A 19,842-nucleotide genomic window follows, 5' to 3' on the forward strand; every position below is an offset into this window, starting at 1 on the left:
TTAAATTATTACTTTTTAGAGACAGGGTCTTGTTCTGCCACCCAGGCTGGAGTGCAGTGGCGTGTTCATAACTCACTGCAACCTCTAACTCCTGGGGTCAAGCATTTCTCTCATCTCAGCCTCCCAAGTAGCTGGGAGTATAGATATGCACCACCACACTCAGCTAATTTAAAATTTTTTATGTTTAATAAAGTCAAGGTATGTTGTCCAAGTGGCTCTTCAACCCCTGGCCTCAAGTGATCCTCCCGCCTCAGCCTCCCAAAGTGCTGGGATTACAGATATGAGCCATGGCACCTGGCTCTTAATCTGTTTTTGAAATGAAATGTCAACTGATCATAAATGAGATTTCTGTGTAGTTTTAGAAATGACTCTGGCTTTCTAAAAATGTTATATTGGTATTTCTTTTTCTTCATGCTGATTATCCTTTTTTGCTATGTATGGTACAGAGTTATTTTGAGGCTTTTTTATTTACCTTATGTATTTAACATTGTCCTGCTTATACATGGTGATCTTGTCTGTTCATCCTGTCTGATCCCCATTGCATTGTTCTCATAGCACATATTCTCCTGTGTCTGATACCATAGTTTTTTGAGTACTAGATTGTTTACTTTTAGAGGTCATAAAACATAGAGAGCAAACTCTATGTTTATTTATCTTGCTAGAACAGCATGATATAAATGAAGGATTTTGGAGTCAGACTGGTGCTGTGAGATACAGCAAAGTTTCTCTTCAAAGACCCTGCCTAACCTTTTATTCTTTAATTTCCAGTACCCTCACTTTTTCTTCTCCTTTTCTTTCTGACTTTACTACATGCCCATACATGCCACAACACCAGTGGTGTTATCAACGCCAGCTCACATTCCTTTTCTTATTTAAAAAAAAAACCTAGCTCTCTAGTTCGCCGCAGATGACCCCTTCCTTCTCTCCCCTCTCTCCCATCACATGTCCTTATCTAAAAAAGTTTAAATGTTTAGCCAGTCAAGTCTAGTTTAAATTATACAGTCCAACCCTAGCCAGTAAAAAAAAGACACAGAGACAAAAGTCACTTTAAAAATAAAAACTTCTACCCTCCTTTGTTCAACGTACTCTCATGACAACCAGCCATACAAGAGACACCCTTCTACACAAAAGTAAATTTACTTTGCTAAAAAATCCTTTGTCTGAGTGCTCATTTTTCCTTATGACTCCAAGCATTATTTGTAACAGGTGCAGATTTAAATTCTGCTCTGCCATGTAATTGTTCATCTTGAGCAACTTCGTTATACTCTTGAGCCATGGTTTTCTCAACTGAAAAATTGAGCGAATACTCTTAAAAGAAAAACCTTAGAAAAGTTAAATTTAAAGTTTATTTAAATGATAAACTATTCATGAATCATTCAGAATCAGAAGGGGTTGAAAGAGCTCTTCCCAGCAGTGTGTAAGTAATGAGCTTTTATAAGCTGAATATGGAAGCAAAGTAGAGAAATCACTTGAATGGCTACCCTTATGTATGTATTTTCCTTATTTGGGCATGATGTGATGAGGCATTTGCCTAATTTGGTTGTAATGTGACACATTGGCTATCTGATTGGCTGAAACCTACTCTTGCAAAATATATACTTCCAGGTTAGGTTGCAGTTTGTTACAGAGGAACTCAAAAGCATAGTGACAATCTCAGGCTAATGGCCTCCTGTTTGCTTAATTTAATGATGCTTATTAACAATGTTGGTGTTAAGTCAGACGACTGAGCATAATGCTTGTTACCTAGTATATCCTAAATAAATTGTGTTTTAGGTCTCTTGTTATTTTCTATAGTGCAGTGTTGTCTTTAATACTTATTTGTCAAATGAATGGTGTAAGTTAAAGCCTGTAATATAATTCATTGAATGTATTGAGTACATGTTATAAGACAACTGCCATCCTTGGTGCTATGGAACAAATCTACTGTCAAGAAGTTTACAATTTAATTGGAAAAAATCGGGCACATGGATATTAAAGAACTGTAAAAGAGATATCATTAAAATTGAACACAGCAGTTTTTTTAAACTGTATTTTAGGTTTTGGGGTACATGTGGAGAACCTGCAAAATTGTTGCATAGGTACACACATGGCAGTGTGATTTGCTGTCTTCCTCCCCTTCACCTATATCTGGCATTTCTCCCCATGCTATCTCTCCTCACCTCCCTACCCCCTGCTGTCCCTCCCCTATTTCCCCCCAACAGACCCCAGTGTGTAGTGCTCCCCTCCCTGTGTCCGTGTGTTCTCTTGTTCAACACCCACCTATGAGTGAGAACATGTGGAAACACAGCAGTTTTATAAAATGGATTCCTCAGAACCTTGGCTACTTGCAGAAGTATCACTATATCCCTAAATAAATTAAGCTCAAGTTAGTTGCTTTTCACTTGGCCTTTATTTTTAGGCATGTTAAAGAATGGAACAGTGTAAATTATAAAATAATAACCATTAGCTATAGTTTATAACATCTTGACCAACACTTTCAGCTTAATGACAAATGATGCTTGATGAGACCTTCTTGCTTGATACTAGTAAAGCTGATTATTGTTGCTTTCAGAGGGATTGCTGATTTACTTACTTTTTTGATTTTTCTAAAATAAATTAGATATTATTCTTAAGTTCTGTGTTACTGATATTAAGGAAGATAATCAGTATAATAATAAAGTATCAAGAGAGTGATATACCTATAATAACTGTTGCAGGGTTTTCTGGCACTAGATTCATAGTAGGATACTAATTAAGTTTCTTTTTTTTAAAACTTTAATTCCAATTGGCTATAAATTATTCTTCATATAGTGCCATTTTGTGAAAGAGAATGAATGATGTTTTGTTTTTTCTCAGGCATGGTAAGCGTCTGAGAAATACGTGTAGTCTTTTTCTTTGTGAAACGACATGCCTCTTTAGGTAGTGTCATTGTGGAAAGTGTATTGGTCTAGAAGCCCAGGTGCCTGAGTTGTAGTTTCACATGTGCTTTGATTACTTGCTTTTCTCACCTACAAAGCACTTTTTGGATTCATGCTCTTTCAAACTGTACAACTTATTTAGGCCTGGCTTTTGTTTTCTTTTCTTTCCTTTTCTTGCTTTTCTTCTCCCTCCCTCCCTTTCTTTCTTCTTTCTTTTCTTTCTCTTCTTTTTCTTTCTTTTCTCCTTTCCTTCCCCTTCCTCTTCCCTTCCTGTTTTCCTTTCCTTTCCTTTTTTGGGGTTTCGCTCTTGTTACCCAGGCTGGAATGCAGTGGCGCCATCTTGGCTCACTGCAACCTCCGCCTCCCAGGTTCAAGTGATTCTCCTGCCTTAGCCTTGCAGGTAGCTGGGATTATAGGTGCCTGCCGCCATGCCCAGCTAATTTTTGTATTTTTGATAGAAACTCCTGACTTCAGATGATCCACCCACCTCGGCCTCCCAAAGTGCTGGGATTATGGGCATCAGCCATGGTGCCCGATCCTGGACATTTCCTAAGAATCAGCCTTTAACATTAATCTCCCTGAATTTTAAGCTTATTTTTTATTGCCTTTATCTAGGACCAGATGAGCTCATTGAATAAGAGACTAGAAGTCAGTGGCTACTATCCCCTAAGTAACTTGGTCTTATCTCAGAGTGATAGTTACCAATTCTGCTTCTACAAGAAAGAGAGCAATCAGGGAATGAGGCATGTGGATAGGAGAGTTCATTCTAGGACAGATTGAATACCTATCTGCAGAAGCCAAACTGAGTGGGTTGATAAAATGAAGATGGAAAGTTAGATAGTATTTTTGAGTAGTAACCCTGCCTCATATTCCCCTTTCCCCCAAATCTTAAAAGTTTTACTTTTCTCCTTCCTTCCTTTTTTTTTTTTTTTTTTTACATATGCCATAAAATGTACTCTTGTTTTGACTTTTGAGGTTCTTTGGATTAAGAAGCCTAGAGACTTGGATGTGTGTGGTAGGAAGAAGGTCAGCCTAGAGTTGCAAATGGTCAGGCTAAGGTGGAGAGAGGGATTAGGAAGTGAATGTAAGAAACACATAAAGCAGAAGCCTGAGTAGTAGTTACTTATCCCCGAAATATTATGACTTATTTTAGGAAATGTGACACAAATTCAGTTCTAAAATGTAATATGTCACTTTTTGGTCTACATAGTGAAAGCATGGCGCTTAACACTGAGAAAAGTATTTTTCTGTATTTCACATCCTCCTGTCTTAATTTTTAAAATTATTCCTCTTCTATTGACTCATATTAATTATCCACAATTTATAGAGAAAGACTTTAAAAAGATTGTATTTTTACCTTGTTTCTATTTCTACACAGTCATGGTCAGAGAGATACAGCACAGATTCTATTATTACGAGGAGCCAAATATCTGCCAGATAAAAATGGAGTAACTCCTCTGGATTTATGTGTACAGGTATGCTTTTAATTTATATTCTGAGCCCCTTATCTCTTTAATAGAAACTAAGAGTGGTAAAATTATTATTTTTTTCAATGAAAGGGTAGGTGCAAAGTTTTTTATTGTGTGAAAAGTATGAACTTTAAAAAGGACTGTTTTTAAACCTGAATAACTTTGAGTCTTGTTTTTAGGGTGGATATGGAGAAACTTGTGAAGTATTAATTCAATATCACCCTAGGCTTTTTCAGACTATTATTCAAATGACACAGAATGAAGACCTCCGAGAAAACATGGTAATGTGTTTGTGCTAGTAGCTTGTAGATGAAGAAGTTTTATTCATGCTTAGCATATATGACATTTTACAAACATGCTTAGCTTAGTAATTTTCTTTATTGTCACAAATATTTTAATAATTAGATTATCTGCACTATAGGATAAGGGTATATTAGATAATAATTAATATGGCTTTTGCTAATATTTGGTCATATAAATCTTCTGCCCTCTGGATCTTTGGTCTCTCCTTAAGATAACTAGAATAGGCTGGGCGTGGTATCTCAGGCCTGTAATTTCCAGTACTTTGGGAGGCCAAGTTGGGTGGATTGCTTGAGCCCAGGAGTTTGAGACCAGCTTGGGCAACAAAGACCCATTTGCTACAAAAAAAAAAAAATTAGCTAAGTGTAGTGGTACATGTCTGTAGTCTGAGCTACTTGGGAGGGTGAGCTGGGAGGAGGGATTGAGCCCAGAGGCTGAGCCTGCAGTGAGCCAAGATCATGCTACTGCACTCTACACTCCAGCCTAGGTGACACAATGATGCTCTCTGTCTTTAAAAAAAAAATATTCCCATGACAAGAGGAAAATAATTTGTGGAGGAATGTCGTTATGATTGGTAGTCACTAGTTTACTGAGCTATGTATTTGTGATAGTTTTAGTCTTAGAAAAATTGCAGAGTTTAAACTTCTCTTTTATTTTAGAAGTTTAGAATTAAATTTCCAAAACTATACTTGATGATTTTTAAATTTTATCTATATTTATTATTGTTTTGCAACTGGGTGATTTTCAACAAAGATTTTATTATATATCATTATATCTCTATATTAGCTTTTAAATTTATGCAAGACAAAATAACTAAAGGACTTGATTTTGACTGATTGGCTTTAAGATACTTACTGAATTAATAGGTACTTAATTGTTTGATAAGATTTAATGGATTACTGTGCAATCACAGTTTATCATTTGTAAAAAATTTAGTTACGGCAAGTTCTGGAGCATTTGTCTCAGCAAAGTGAAAGCCAGTACCTAAAGATTCTGACAAGCCTTGCTGAAGTTGCTACAACAAATGGTCATAAACTGCTTAGGTAAGTGTTTCTGAATAGGAGGAAATCAATAGGTAGCAGTGTCTATTGGCTTCACTCCTGAGTAGTTTATTCTGCAGGATGCCTTTTGTCAGTGATACCATGTTATAAAAATTTGCTGACTTCTGGTTTGTTTTGTTTGAAAGGACTAGGGTAATCAACTATTGCTAAAGAGATTTTAGTGTCTCTAAAGAGCCTAAAAATAGAGCATACTTCAATGAATTTGAGCTTATGTGTCTAGAATTTTGTGAAATGATTACTTAACTAGATGTGTAAGTAAATGTACATGAAGAAGAATCAAGAAAGTTCAGAAATCTTGACTGCTAATTAATAAAATAAAAATAAAATTAGTTATAAACTATTGTTTAACCTTTCAGTGTACCCTCATGACTCCTTATGAAGTTTTTTCTCTGAACTGTCCCCCCTCATTTAAGTTCTTTCTTCTTTCCAAAAGATCCTGTGGTTTTAATGGCTCATCACTAAGTTCATGGAGTTAATGCCTTCTATTACTTGACTTTATATATGAAGTGTTTTCCTGCAGCTACACTTCTGTCTATGTGGCTGGCTACCACGATTAGGAATAAGCAGCCATTGAGAAATGATTATCGTCTTATTATTTCTTAGCCTACAAATTTGACCCCCTTCTGATTTGGATGCTTTCCCCTTCATATTATTCATTTTACTAATTACTTCCACACTTAATGAATTGACATGTCATGATCTTATCCCACCTCTGTAGTTGCAACTGAAATTTTTTCCTCCCAACACCGTGCTGCTACTTTAAATCAGCTATATTATTAAATTTATTATTTTAACCATTTTGTTTCCATCTTCTTTGGGACGTTTCATGTATTTCAGATTGGAATCCCGTTTTGTACTATTTACTTAAAAGAACCTTTGCTAGGTTCCTTATACTTCATGATTCCAAGATCACCTTCTTCTGTTCTTTTAACCATTTAGTCTTTCTCAGCAATTCTACTCAATATACCATTTGTTTATTTAAAAAATTATTCTGTTTCTACCTTTGAGACTACGTATAGACTTTGTCTATAACAGTCATTGAATTCCAGCTTTCCATAAAGCTCCCACTTAGTTATTCCCAGTAATTTATGTATTTCATGGAACCCTTGTAAGATTCAGATATGATCATTAAAAGCATGGGCTTTGGAGTCAGCCAGACTCAGGCTTAAATCCAGATATTGTCATTTACTGTGTGACTTTATCAACTAACTTTCTTGAGTTTCCCTTCAACATCCACCCATTCATCTAATACTTTTTTTTTTTTTTTTTTTTTTTTGAAACAGAGTTTCACTCCATTGGCCAGGCTGGAGTGCAGTGATGCAATCTTGGCTCACTGCAACCTCCACCTCCCAGGTTCAAGTGATACTTCTGCCTCAGCCTCCCAAGTAGCTGGGATTACAGGCATATACCACCATGCCTGGCTAATTTTTTTATTTGTAATAGAGATAGTGTTTCGCCATGTTACTCAGGCTGGTCTCGAACTCCTGAACTCAGGCAATCCACCCGCCTCAGCCTCCTAAAGTGTTAGGATTACAAGTGTGAGCCACTGCGCCCAGCCAAATGCATATTTTTGAGGGCCTACCATCCATTAGACCATCTGTGGGGCCTACCATCCATTAGACCATCTGTGAGGTGATCATGAATAAAACAGACAAGATCTCTCTGTTGAAATTACATTCTAGTCAGGATTTTATTCCATTTTGTTGGAAACTGGTAATAAATATCTTAATGAGTTGTGAGAATGAAATAAGATAATGCTGTAAAATGCAAAGCAGGGTCCAGTATATAGTAGAGGTGATGATGGTTATTAGTTTAAGTTCCCCTGTAATACCATTTAGCCTGCTTTCCTACATTAGAAAACTTATTTTTTCTTCTTAAATATTTTTCATGTTGTTTATACTTCCACGGTAATCAGAAAGCGTTTATGTTTTTATGTATCTATGAAAGTTTACTTTCATCACTTATTAAGCAGGTACTAAGCTAAGGAACATTCAAATATATTATTTCATTTAAACCTTACAGTAACTTTATAATATAGATGTGATCTCCATGTTATGTATAAAAAATTGAGTTAAATGATTTGCCAAGCTAATAATAAACCTGGATTTATATCATCAGTAGTAAATAGCAGATTCTAGGTTCTAATATAGCTTCTAAAAATGATGGGGGCTGTGGGTTGGTTAGTGGGACAGGAGAAACAGGGTAGGAAAAAGGAATCTGGGGCCAAAACAGTAGTAGCTGTTTGTTTTTTGATTTTTTTTTTTTTGAGACAGAGTCTCACACTGTTGTCTAGGCTGTAGTGCATTGGCGTGATCTTGGCTCACTGTGATCTCTGCCTCCTAGGTTCAAGCAATTTCCTGCCTCAGCCTTCCGAGTAGCTGGGACTACAGGCATGTGCCACCATGCCCAGCTAATTTTTTTGTAGTTTTATTTGAGATGGGGTTTCACCATGTTGGCCAGGATGGTCTCGATCTCCTGACTTCATGATCCACTCGCCTCGGCCTCCCAAAGTGCTTGGATTATAGGCGTGAGCCACTGCACCTGGCCAACAATAGTAGTTTTTAAAAAATTGCTGGCTAGGCGTGGTGGTTTATGCCTGTAATCCCAGCACTTTGGGAGGCTGAGGAAGGAGGATCACGAGGTCAGGAGATCGAGACCATCCTGGCCAACATGGTAAAACCCCCATCTCTACTAACAGTACAAAAATTAGCTGGTCATGATGGCACATGCCTGTAATCCGAGCTACTCGAGAGGCTGAGGCAGGAGAATCACTTGAACCAGGGAGTTGGAGGTTGCAGTGAGCCGAGATTGGGCCACTGCAGAATGAGGCTCCATCTCAAAAAACAAACAAAAATTACTCTGCTTAACTGTACTGTCTCACCACTTACAATGCTATGTTCCAAATGTTTTATAGAATCTGTTATTTGGCCATTTTTGGCCTGTAAATATCTCATTGTTGGGATTGGTAGTGAGTATTGGTTATTAGTTAGAATTTATTGTACTGTTAAAAAGGTTATATCTTAGGATGATTTCAAATACGGATTGTTTCCCCTTGCTGATTTATGTTTAATGATATTTTGTAGGGTATCTCACTTTTGTTCATTTATTTGTAAATGATTTTATGTTTATTAACCCACTATGTGAAGTAATTTTGACCTTTGTTTTAACAGAAATTTTCATTAAGAAAGTAACTGATTCAAATATATGTTAATTAGTGACAACTAAGGTGTTATCCAGGATAGTTCTTGAAAAATTGGTAGCCTATTAGATAATAGACTGATTTCAGGGATATTTGCTAAAGATAATAAACATTACTTGCACGTAATGTTATATTTATATTGAAATGAAAGATTTATCTTCCTTTCTGTATATTTATGTTTGAAAGTAGAGGTAGTTAATGATGTGGAAATAAACACAAAAATCATAGCAATATGCTAAGTAAGACACGAGAAGATACCCATATAAACCGAAGGTGAGGATTTTACAGTGATAGGGGTTTGAGTTAGGAAATAAATTTTTAAACTTTTCTGGTACAACATTTTAACTTTGGAACAAATGATCATTTTATGATCAACTGGAGAAGGGTATATGAGGTTTAGATTTTAGAGTCTTTTTATATAATACAAAAGAGACACTTCACTGGTTGAAAAATGAGGAAATGATATTTTTTACAGCAGTGATTCAGCTTGGAAGAAGTTTCAATTGAGTAAAGTAATATAAAATTGTTAGACTATATTTATAATTAATAATATTAGATTCCATGGTTTAAGAAAATACTTTTTACCTTAAAGTAAGATAACTTCTGATGTATTTCCTAGATCAGATATTTAAAATGAATATTTGTATATGTGGTAATTTTGCAGAAGAAAATAAAATTCACACCTCTCTTACAGAATTTGAGAGTCATTCTAGTTAACTTTTCCAAAAGCTGCAATACTGTAAAAGAAGGAGATGGTTACAACCAAACTACATTTTTATTTTGTTAGTTCCATATGATATACAATTAGAATCACTATTTCATAAAGACAGATATGTAAAAATCAGTGCAAGCTAAATTAGTTACTCTATACACATTTGCTTCAAAATTACTGAAGCAAAAAAGGCTTTGCTAATGTGTTTTAGCTGTATGGACAGCAATAGCTATTGATAATTTGTGAACACTGGTAGCTGACAGCTAATTTTTATTGACTTTTAAAACAATTTCATGAGTCTTACAATGATAAAATAGCATGAATATTAAAGTGAAAATGTCAAGAAATTTTGATTCATGTCACCAGGATTGAAAATGCCCTCTAATTTGACATTTATCAAACAAATACTTCAGACATTTGCCATTATCATCTTACTATTTTTTTTAATATTAATACCTATAAATATCATAAAGGAAGATTTCAATGAACTGGGTAAAATATATAAGAGAAGAGACAGTAAGCTTTTGATACTTAAATTTTTAAAAAGGGCAGCAGCTTCTGCCATTCTGCCCAGAAGTTTATGCAACTCTTTACTTTGCTCCAACATTTGTTATATAAGATAACTGATGTTAGAGATATCAAAATAAAACCACCATCAACCAACAAAAATAAAATTCAATACAAATTTAGCCTAACTCCTACAGTTTTTCTGTGGAAGGGTAATGATTGGTATTCATGATGATGACCAATCCCAAGGTACTGTGGGATTCTTAGGGCTTTCTGATTAGTAAAAGTGAGTTTATGTTATATTTAATATGATTTAGTGTTAGTTAATTTTAGTCTTTTCTTTTTTCATGGTAGGGGTATATTTCCTATCTATATGTAGAGTCTTAAGCGACAGCCCATTATATAGAGAACAAACCTAATGTAGACAACAACTTTAAAATTATTCAATTTGTAAATGTTCTATATGTGAACAATTGGTTACTATTCTGGGGTGGGAAGGGGATATGGGATTAGGGATATAGTGGCAGACAGTTCAGTTTAGCCTCTTTGTTAAAACAGTTGTGGGTTGGCCTAAGAATATGATGATTTGTACCATTGCTTCTCTGTGAAATATAATCAGAGTTCTAAAGAATAAATTTAATTTACAAATATACTTTTGAAAGTAAAAGTTTTAGGGGTTGCCTTGAAGTTGTTGCCACAAGAAACCAACTATTCTAAAGGAGTGATTTTCTTCATATTTTAAGTTTTGATCGTTTGTTATATTTTGGATGCTTAAAAAATAGTAATTCATTTATATGCAATTCAAATAATGTAACTCCTTGTTAAACCATTCTATCTCCTATCATGATAGGAAAGGAATTTTACTCCAGTTATATTATAATATGAAACAGATGGTCAGTGGGATGAAAATGTTTTAAAATAAGCATTTTAAGATGTAATTTGTTTTACTCCATCTAATCTCATATTTTAATTTTTATTTTCAGCCTATCTAGCAATTATGATGCTCAAATGAAGAGCCTTTTAAGGATTGTGAGAATATTTTGTCATGTCTTTCGAATTGGTCCATCCTCCCCCAGTAATGGAATTGATATGGGTTACAATGGGAATAAAACTCCAAGAAGCCAGGTGTTCAAGGTGAGAAAAGTAGATGACATTATTAGGAAGACAGACATAAAATAGATGAATTTGACAAAGCATGCGTTCATTAATCAGGAACCTCATGAACAGGATGTAAGTTTGGTTTATAGCTATATCACTTTTAAAATTAGGCATACCTTTCTCTTCTCTGTCAATAACAGCAAGTTGATGAGCTTTCTGTATTTTTCTTACAAATAAACTTTTTTATTTCATTAGTGTTTTATTCTAAGGGTAGAGATATTTAATGTTTAAACTTAATTTTATTAAGTTATAGATTTTTAATATAATATGCAGCCAGCATGCTTTTGAAAGAAATGTATTTCTTATCAGGAGGGAAATCAATACAGTTTTAATTTAGATTTTAATATGATATGTGTGTTAGGTATGTGTCTGTGTATGTGTTTTTAAAGTAATGTTACTTTCATTTACTGGGTTTACTAACAGTTAATTTCTGAGATCACTGCAAGGAAGAATTGTTGAAATATTTTCTTAAAATATTTTGTATTGCTTCAGCTGCCTTTCTGTATAAGCACATATGGATTAAGTCCTTGGAAGAATGAGTTCATGTAAAACCCAAGGGAGTGTTGGTACTCATGTTAAATTATAATTTTATGAAGTAAACAAAATGAATATGACTATAATTGCTTTTGTTACTGTTTTCTGGATGACATTTTAAAATAACTGAGATTTTAGAAAAATGTTTAATTTAGTATTAAATTATTTATTCATGTATTTTTATTTATTCATGTATTTATTTTTGAAACAGAGCCTCATTCTGTTGCTTAGGCTGGAGTACAGTGGCACAATCATGGTTCACTGCAGCCTCAACCTCCCTGGGCTCAGATGATGCTCCCACCTCAACCTCCTGAGTAGCTGGGACTAGAGGTGCATGCCACCATATCTGGCTAATTTTTATATTTTTTGGTAGAGATCGGGTTTTGCCATGTTTCTCAGGCTGGTCTCGAACTCCTGGGCTCAAGCAGTCTGCCTGCCTCTGCCTCCCAAAGTGCTGGGATTATAGGCATGAGCTACTGCACCCAACCAACTTATATTTCTTTAAACAATGATTTGAGTATAAAATATAGGTTATTTATCAAAAAAGTAATATAAATGTTTTTATGTGCCACTTCCTCGAAAACTAGTTAGGATTGACAGCTTTGCTGTCTGTAAAATTCAAAGCTAAATTAATGTTCTATACTAAATGATTCATTTCTTACATGGAGAATTTTTGCAGAAAGGTAAAAATAAACAGTTTGCAAGAACTTTGACCCTATAGATTAATACTTTACAGTAGTCTTTTAGAAAAGTATGTATAAATGTCTGTCTATCTGTTTTATTCTCTTTAAAAAAAATCAGTCTAGGAAGGAAAGTTTTCAGCCATGTATGTATGCCTGTATGTGCATGTGTGTGTGCAGTTTTTTTCTTTTTTTTTTTCTTATTGTGCCACCTCCTGGAAGAATGAAGTTATGCATTCTTGTAATTCTTGTGGCTTTTCACATACCACTTCCTTGAACTTAGGAGTGACAACTTACTGTCTTTGTAAAATTTTGATCTACATTATTGACCTACTTTTTTTGTCAGTACTGTTTTAAGCGAGCTTTACTGCTCAAACATTCATATCACGCAAAGTTGTTTTTAATGTGTTCTGGCATGGCTCACTCTGATAGTGATGGAATCTACCTGTGATTTGAGTTTGACTCATCTTTTCTACTCACCTGTAATGATGAATATAAAATCAAATCAGGCATAGAAATGGTCACCATTATTCAAATTGAGTTAGATTATATTCAATTTTGTCTGATGTTTTTGGTTAAAATTTGAATCTGCTATTAGCTAATATCAGAAAGTATATGTTAAGTAGCCTCTCTATAGGTGTTTAATCCTTGGTTTGAATGTTAGTTTTCTACCTACACAGTCAATACAGACATAACAGAGTAGAGAGGTTATCTCTGTTTTCCTTTTTAGCTTATTTTTAAAAAATAGAACCCAGACTTTATGTTTTGTCATATATCTATGATATATGTAATATGTAAATACTTGTAGTATCTGTTTCATTTTTTTAAGGTAGTACTTTCTACAGCATTCACAACTACAATTTCTTCTCATCACTTATTTTCTCTTAAATTTTGAACTTTCATTTTGGTAAAACACTTTAATTGCAAAACTCAGCTAGTTTTTAAACACATTAATAAGTTTTAACTCTTAAAGAATTTACTAGTCTCTTTTCATCCAGTTTTATGAATTAAACACGGAATCTTTGGGGGTTGGCAAAATGATCTGCCCTTCCATTTACAAGGATAAAAATAGAAACTATACATTGTCATCCATGTGAATTAGGTCTGTTCATTGTGGGGTGACTCAAGTTGTAAAAATCTTTGCTATTTACTGAGTTGCTGTGATGTTAGACTGGAAATACCATTTTAATTCTTACCAGATTTTGTCTGAGGTAGCAATTGATCCCTAATTTCCATTTCATTAACAAGGTACTCTAATGCTACTTTATTGTTCAAATTAACTAATGGGTTTTCCATTAAGAATGAGTAGGTTTATAGGCCATATGTTTTTAGTAGTTGAAATTGTTTAACATCCTGTTATTAGTTTTCTGATTTATTTTAGAAGTTCTTTAAGTTAGTCTTAACACATAGCCATTCTTTGAGCATTAAGAGATTTTTATCTAGTGCCTTGGGAACTTTGGTGCATTTGAAGGAGAAGGTCATTTTTATTTTCGAAGCACAGTGAACATGGGGAAGACAATTTAGGCTTCCTGAGTCTTGCTGTGTTCTTTTTTTGTGAATAGTAGGCTGTGACTATTAATGGTTACATAGACTTAGAATTCGGAAAATTTGGTAACCAAGAAAGATTGTGAAACTTTTAACTTTAAGATCTTATCTTATGGGTTGTGGCATTTGACATTATCACAAGTTAAGAATAGACAGACTAACAGGCTATCAAGGTACTGTTAATGAACATAAGTTAGTAATACTTTTCTGCCAGATTTATTCCTCATTTCAGCACCTTGAAATTTAAAAAATATTTCAGTAAGTTTGAGATTGTATATTATTGTTTGAAAATATGACTTAGAATGCTTATAAATCATTTATGATTGTCATGTCATTGTACAATATAATTCTTTGGTAAGGATCACTCAATAATAATGAATGAAGCTGTATTTTCTCAGTACCAAGAAACCTGCTAATATTTTCAGTAGTAATTGACTCATTGTTCAGTAACAATTGGTATGTATGGTATTTCTTATTTAATGTATTTTATTTATGAATATAGAAAGCATTATAGATATAGTATGCAATGGTTTATTTTTAATTTTAAAATGTATTTGAATCCTTTTTTTTGGTGGCTGCTACCACAGTTAGAAATTAAAGCTATTTTTATAGTATTCTTTTTTGTGATTGAAGAATGAATTTTCTGAACAGATCTTCAAATAGAAAACCCTAGGTAAACTCACCTCAAGGTTGGGATTTAGTTTTAGTGCATGTATGATTGAAGAAATAAAAGGTGAGAAAAGAGAGAAAAGTAAAGAAAGGCCCAATGTGGCTTACTACTTATTTTTTTTCTCATTCTTCTAATTCTTTTCTGTGTTCCTTTATTAAAAACTCTGGCTTTTTGTTACCTTTATTGTCATTTTTACACATACCATGTTTCTTTCCTTGGTGTTATTTCTGCACCACTCAAAATTTGCCTTTCATTTTTTACACATTGTCAGTATTTGAAAATAGGATTGCTCTTGGTTGAGACTCAGTGCTTATCTGCATGATCAGCTGTGTCATTTCTTGCCTTAGGCCTTACCTCCTTTCAGTATGTTGATTTTCTAGGTTTTATCTTTTCTCATTTAGAGGCCAATTATTCTTTTTTCTTTTTGTTTCAAGCAGTTTTATATCACCACCTGTTCTTTCCATTTCAGAAGTTCATTTTCTGATATAAAGCTAAATAGTTTTGCTGACATAAGTTCTTTTCATCTTCTACAGCAGGTTCAGTGTTTTGCTCATAAAGAGAAACTATGGTTTCATGGATCATGATTAGAATTTGCAGTGAAGGTATCTGTCAGTATTTATGGCAGCTGGTACTTCTTTAAGCAGTTCAGGGACCCCAAATCTGTCAGCCCTTGTGAGTTTGGAAGAACCCTTATTGTGGCTGAGAGGGATACTTACTTCAACTTCAAACGAGGGTATAATTTTTTTAAAAATAGGAAACATTGTACTTACCTGCCTGCCTAGTGCATACTACTGGTTGAGTGAGTGAACTATGTTTTGTTGATTATAGTAGTGGTGGTTTTGTTTGTTTTGTTGTGTTTTCTGCCTTTTGGTTTAATGTGTAAATGAAGGCCTGAATGATTTAATAATTTGCAAATTTAGTAAGTAAAATATTTTCAAAAAGGGAATGTTACAGAAATCTGAAGAAAGGCTAAAAATGACAGTGAAGGTATTTATTAGATAATGGTTATTCAAACATTTCCTAAGATTCCAAATATGGTTTTATAATCTCCTTCCATAGTGGTCTTTAAAAGAAAGATTATTTCTTTCCTTGAAATATTTTAAAGGTGAGTCTTTCTGTAGCACATGGTCTAGTTTGTAGCATTCTGTAATCATATGAGATTCAAAAAGTGAGATTAACTTTTATATTTATTTGCAGAAAGATACCTCATCATCTCAATAAGAATATTTAAAATAGTGTAGGATGAAGGAATTGTTTAACCACTGTAACACTTGTAAACTATTAATCTTTATTTAGTATTAAAAATATCCTAGCAGGCCTTTTTTTTTTGGCGGGAAGGAGGAGCGGGGGTGTGTGTAGACAGTGTCACACTCTTTGGCCCAGGCTGAAGTGCAGTGGCACGATCATGGCTCACTGTAGCCTTGACCCCTGAGACTCAAGCAGTCCTCCCACTTCAACCTCCCAAGTAACTGGGACTACAAGTGAGTGCCACTGTACCCAGCTAGAATAATAATAATAGGAAATAGCTTATTCTATCTCTTTTTCTTTTAAAGCTGTTAATCTTTACTTGGAATTAAGAATTTGCTACTCAGTATTTCTTTTTTTTGGAGATGGTGTCTCACCCTGTCACCCAGGCTGGAGTGCAGTGGTGTGATCTTGGCTCACTGCAGCCTCTGCCTCCCGGGTTCAAGTGATCCTCCTGCCTCAGCCTCCCAAATAGCTGGAATTATAGGCGTGTGTCACCACACTTGGCTAATTTTTTGTATTTTTAGTAGAAATGGGATTTCACCATGTTGGCCAGCCTGGTTTTGAACTCCTGACCTCAAGTGATCTACCCACCTCAGCCTCCCAAACTGCTGGGATTACAGGCATGAATCACCACCCCCAACCTGCTAGTCAGTATTTTAATAGAAGTTTGGTAATTATATTTCTTGTTTTTAAAAAACACTAGTTATTAGAGATGGAATGTATGTATATATGTGTGTGTATATACACAAATTTGCCACATTTTATAATTTCTTGTCAAACATTATCAAAATTCTAGGAATTATATGTAAAGAAAGGAGTACAGTAAACTAACCTGTTCATTAGTTTCTTTAGGGATTCTCTTTTTTTTTTTTTTTTTTTTTTGAGACAGCGTCTCACATTGTCTCCAGGCTAGAGTGCAGTGGCTCAGTCTCTGCTCACTGTAACCTTCGCCTCCTGGGTTCAAGTGATTCCCCTGCCTTAGCCTGCTGAGTAGCTGGGACTACAGGCCCACGCCACCATGCCTGGCTAATTTTTTTTTTTTTATTATTTTATTTTAGTGGAGACAGGGTTTCACCATGTTGGCCAGGATGGTCTTAATCTTCTGACCTCATGATCTGCCTGCTTCAGCCTCCCAAAGTGCTGGGTTTACAGGTGTGAGCCACCGAGCCTGGCCAGGATTCTCATTTTTTAACTGAAAAAAGACATTTGTTTAATTGAAAGTTGTTGACACTGATTAGATTAATACAGAAAATATTGAGTGATTATATATATTTAGGGATTCTCAGTTTTTAATTGAAAAAGCCTCATTTGTTTAATTGAAAGTTGTTGACATTGATTATATTAATACAGTAAATGTTAAGAATGATTATGTATAATGGTAATGTGTGCTTTTAAAACTAAACATTTGAAAATTAGAAGAAAGATTGCTTGTGAATTTTTTGTTAGATTTAGTTTTTTCTTTTTATTCCAAGGAACACATGCATACAAACTAAATTATTGCCATAAATGAAGAAATTGTCATTTATATATGCTATTTATATAGCATTCATGTAATTTTGTTACTTACATTTAGGCATTACCATCACATTAACTTGGGAGGATAGAAATAACTAGAGTAAATTTTCTCTTTTATAATATTTGTCTAGGTAGGGGTGTGTGTGTGTGTGTGTGTGTTTTATCCTGTAATTTAAGAATGATGTTAAAAAACACTTTTGTTTCAGCCGCTGGAATTGCTTTGGCACTCATTAGATGAATGGCTAGTTTTAATAGCTACAGAATTGATGAAAAACAAAAGAGACTCAACAGAGATCACTTCTATTTTACTGAAACAAAAAGGCCAAGATCAAGATGCTACTTCTGTTCCTCCATTTGAACCTCCAGGACGTGGGAGCTATGAAAATCTGTCCACTGGCACAAGAGAATCTAAACCAGATGCTCTTGCAGGGAAACAGGAAGCCAGTGCAGATTGTCAGGATGTTATTTCTATGACAGCTAACCGGCTAAGTGCTGTCATTCAAGCTTTTTACATGTGCTGTTCTTGTCAGATGCCTCCAGGGTAAGAAAGTTTTGCCTTATTTTTTTTTTTTTCTCTGATAGATGATGAAAAGCAGTGAGATTTTTGTAATTTCAGAAACAACAAATAATAATTTGTTGACTTGAAGTTCTATTTTCTTTTCATTTTAAGATATACTAATCTAGATCTAGTTGGGAATATTTAAATTTTAAACAAGTGATATATATTATTGATTTATATCATAAGAATTATGAATGTCACCTTGTATAGAATCTCTTAACTATGTATTCAAAATGTGTAGAGCAGAAATGCATCAAATTTCAAGATTTTAAAAGTCACTTTTTGATATCGTCTACTGATGAGAAGTTAGAATCATTTTACAAATTGGCTAGGCATGCTTCAGTTTTCTAAACTTAGAAAGAAGATCCAAACCCAGATTCTTTTTGGTTTAGAAGCCAGTCCAATTCAATATATATTTATCAAATTTGCAATACTATATCACAAACTTTAGCCTGTGTATTCTGATTGATTTTTACCCCCGACAGAATGACTTCACCTCGTTTCATTGAATTTGTCTGCAAACATGATGAAGTTTTAAAATGCTTTGTTAATAGGTAAGCTTTCTGGGGTTTGTGGACTACCCTGATAGCCTTTCCTCTCTTTACCTACAGTTTCTTCTAAGCAGAAAAAAATGTTATTTCTCTTACTATTCAAAGTATACTCCATTACAAATGGAACTTTAATAAATGTGGATTATTATGTATTTTTCTTCTGTTTCAGTATCAGTGTATCTGAATTTGCATTTCACTTAATGTTACTCATTCTTCCTGTCCATTTAAACAAAATACATTTTTCTTTTAGAAATCCCAAAATTATATTTGACCACTTTCACTTTCTCCTTGAATGTCCTGAGTTGATGTCAAGATTCATGCATATCATAAAAGCACAGGTAGAAATTTTTCTTCATCTTTTTTTTCTATCTAATGAAATTAATTTATAAAATTCTAATATTGTTTAGTGGAATAATTATTACACTTCAGAAATTCTGTTGTAAGAGGAATGATTGCATGTTACTTTACTATGAAGAGTAAGTTTTCTTCAAGAAATATGTATTGAGTGCCTACTATGTGCAGAGGTCTGTACAAAAACAGCAGAACACATTGCCACATTTCCTGAAAGGGGTTTAATGAAACTCCTTAGTCCTATAAGGCTGATTGTTTTCTTGAAAAATGATTTTAGCCCCAAATACACTTGGGAAATTACATAACATATCCCCTCTGGAAATTTGTAAATCACATTGGCAGCATGTTAAAAGGCTTTGAGAAGCCCTTTAGTAAAAATAGTGATTTAGCTTTGTTAATCCTCCAAAATTATTTGACCTGACCACCTTTCTCCTTCCAGATGTGTACCTGTTCATTCCATATATCTCATGTTATGTGAAGGTAGCTGGAGGAAAGCTTGGTTTGCTCCTTACCAGCTATGTGAACTTTGGGCACATTTCCTAACGTCCTTGAAGTCTTGTTTGCTTCATCTACAAAATAGAGATAATGACAGCAGCCTCATAGAACTATTGTCAAGAATGACTATGATATATGCTCAATAAATGGTAGTTGTTTTGGAGATAGAAAACTTACTCCCTTTCTCCAAGAGGGTTCTAATTCAGTCTAGCTGTAGAGATAATAAACATATCTATAAAATAGTAACTACAATATTACCTGGTTCTTTAGGAGTTTAAGGGAGGAAGAACTGGCTCTGGTGTCTGTAGTTGGGAAATTTCAGAGAAGGCAGATTTTAAGTTACCTTGAGAAAGCTTGAAAAAAATATGCAACATTTTGATGGGAATAAACA

The 19,842-nt window shown here is 34.3% G+C and overlaps 1 protein-coding gene across 5 annotated transcripts in view; it reads left to right on the forward strand.

Annotated features, from left to right (window-relative positions):
• HACE1 (HECT domain and ankyrin repeat containing E3 ubiquitin protein ligase 1) overlaps window positions 1-19,842 on the forward strand; it is a 104,070-nt gene that overhangs the window by 48,489 nt on the left and 35,739 nt on the right. For all 5 annotated transcript variants that reach the window (XM_012438445.2, XM_021670516.2, XM_012438446.3 and 2 more), the window contains 7 exons: window positions 4,276-4,372; window positions 4,546-4,647; window positions 5,603-5,709; window positions 11,129-11,279; window positions 17,702-18,036; window positions 18,540-18,608; window positions 18,856-18,943. In XM_012438445.2, the coding sequence (XP_012293868.2) occupies window positions 4,276-4,372; window positions 4,546-4,647; window positions 5,603-5,709; window positions 11,129-11,279; window positions 17,702-18,036; window positions 18,540-18,608; window positions 18,856-18,943 (949 nt within the window). The remainder of the gene's footprint in view (window positions 1-4,275; window positions 4,373-4,545; window positions 4,648-5,602; window positions 5,710-11,128; window positions 11,280-17,701; window positions 18,037-18,539; window positions 18,609-18,855; window positions 18,944-19,842) is intronic.

Source organism: Aotus nancymaae, unplaced genomic scaffold, assembly GCF_030222135.1.
Source record: "Aotus nancymaae isolate 86718 unplaced genomic scaffold, 86718_ANA_hifiasm-v0.15.2.pri h1tg000040l, whole genome shotgun sequence".
In the NCBI taxonomy this organism is placed as follows: Eukaryota; Metazoa; Chordata; class Mammalia; order Primates; family Aotidae; genus Aotus; species Aotus nancymaae.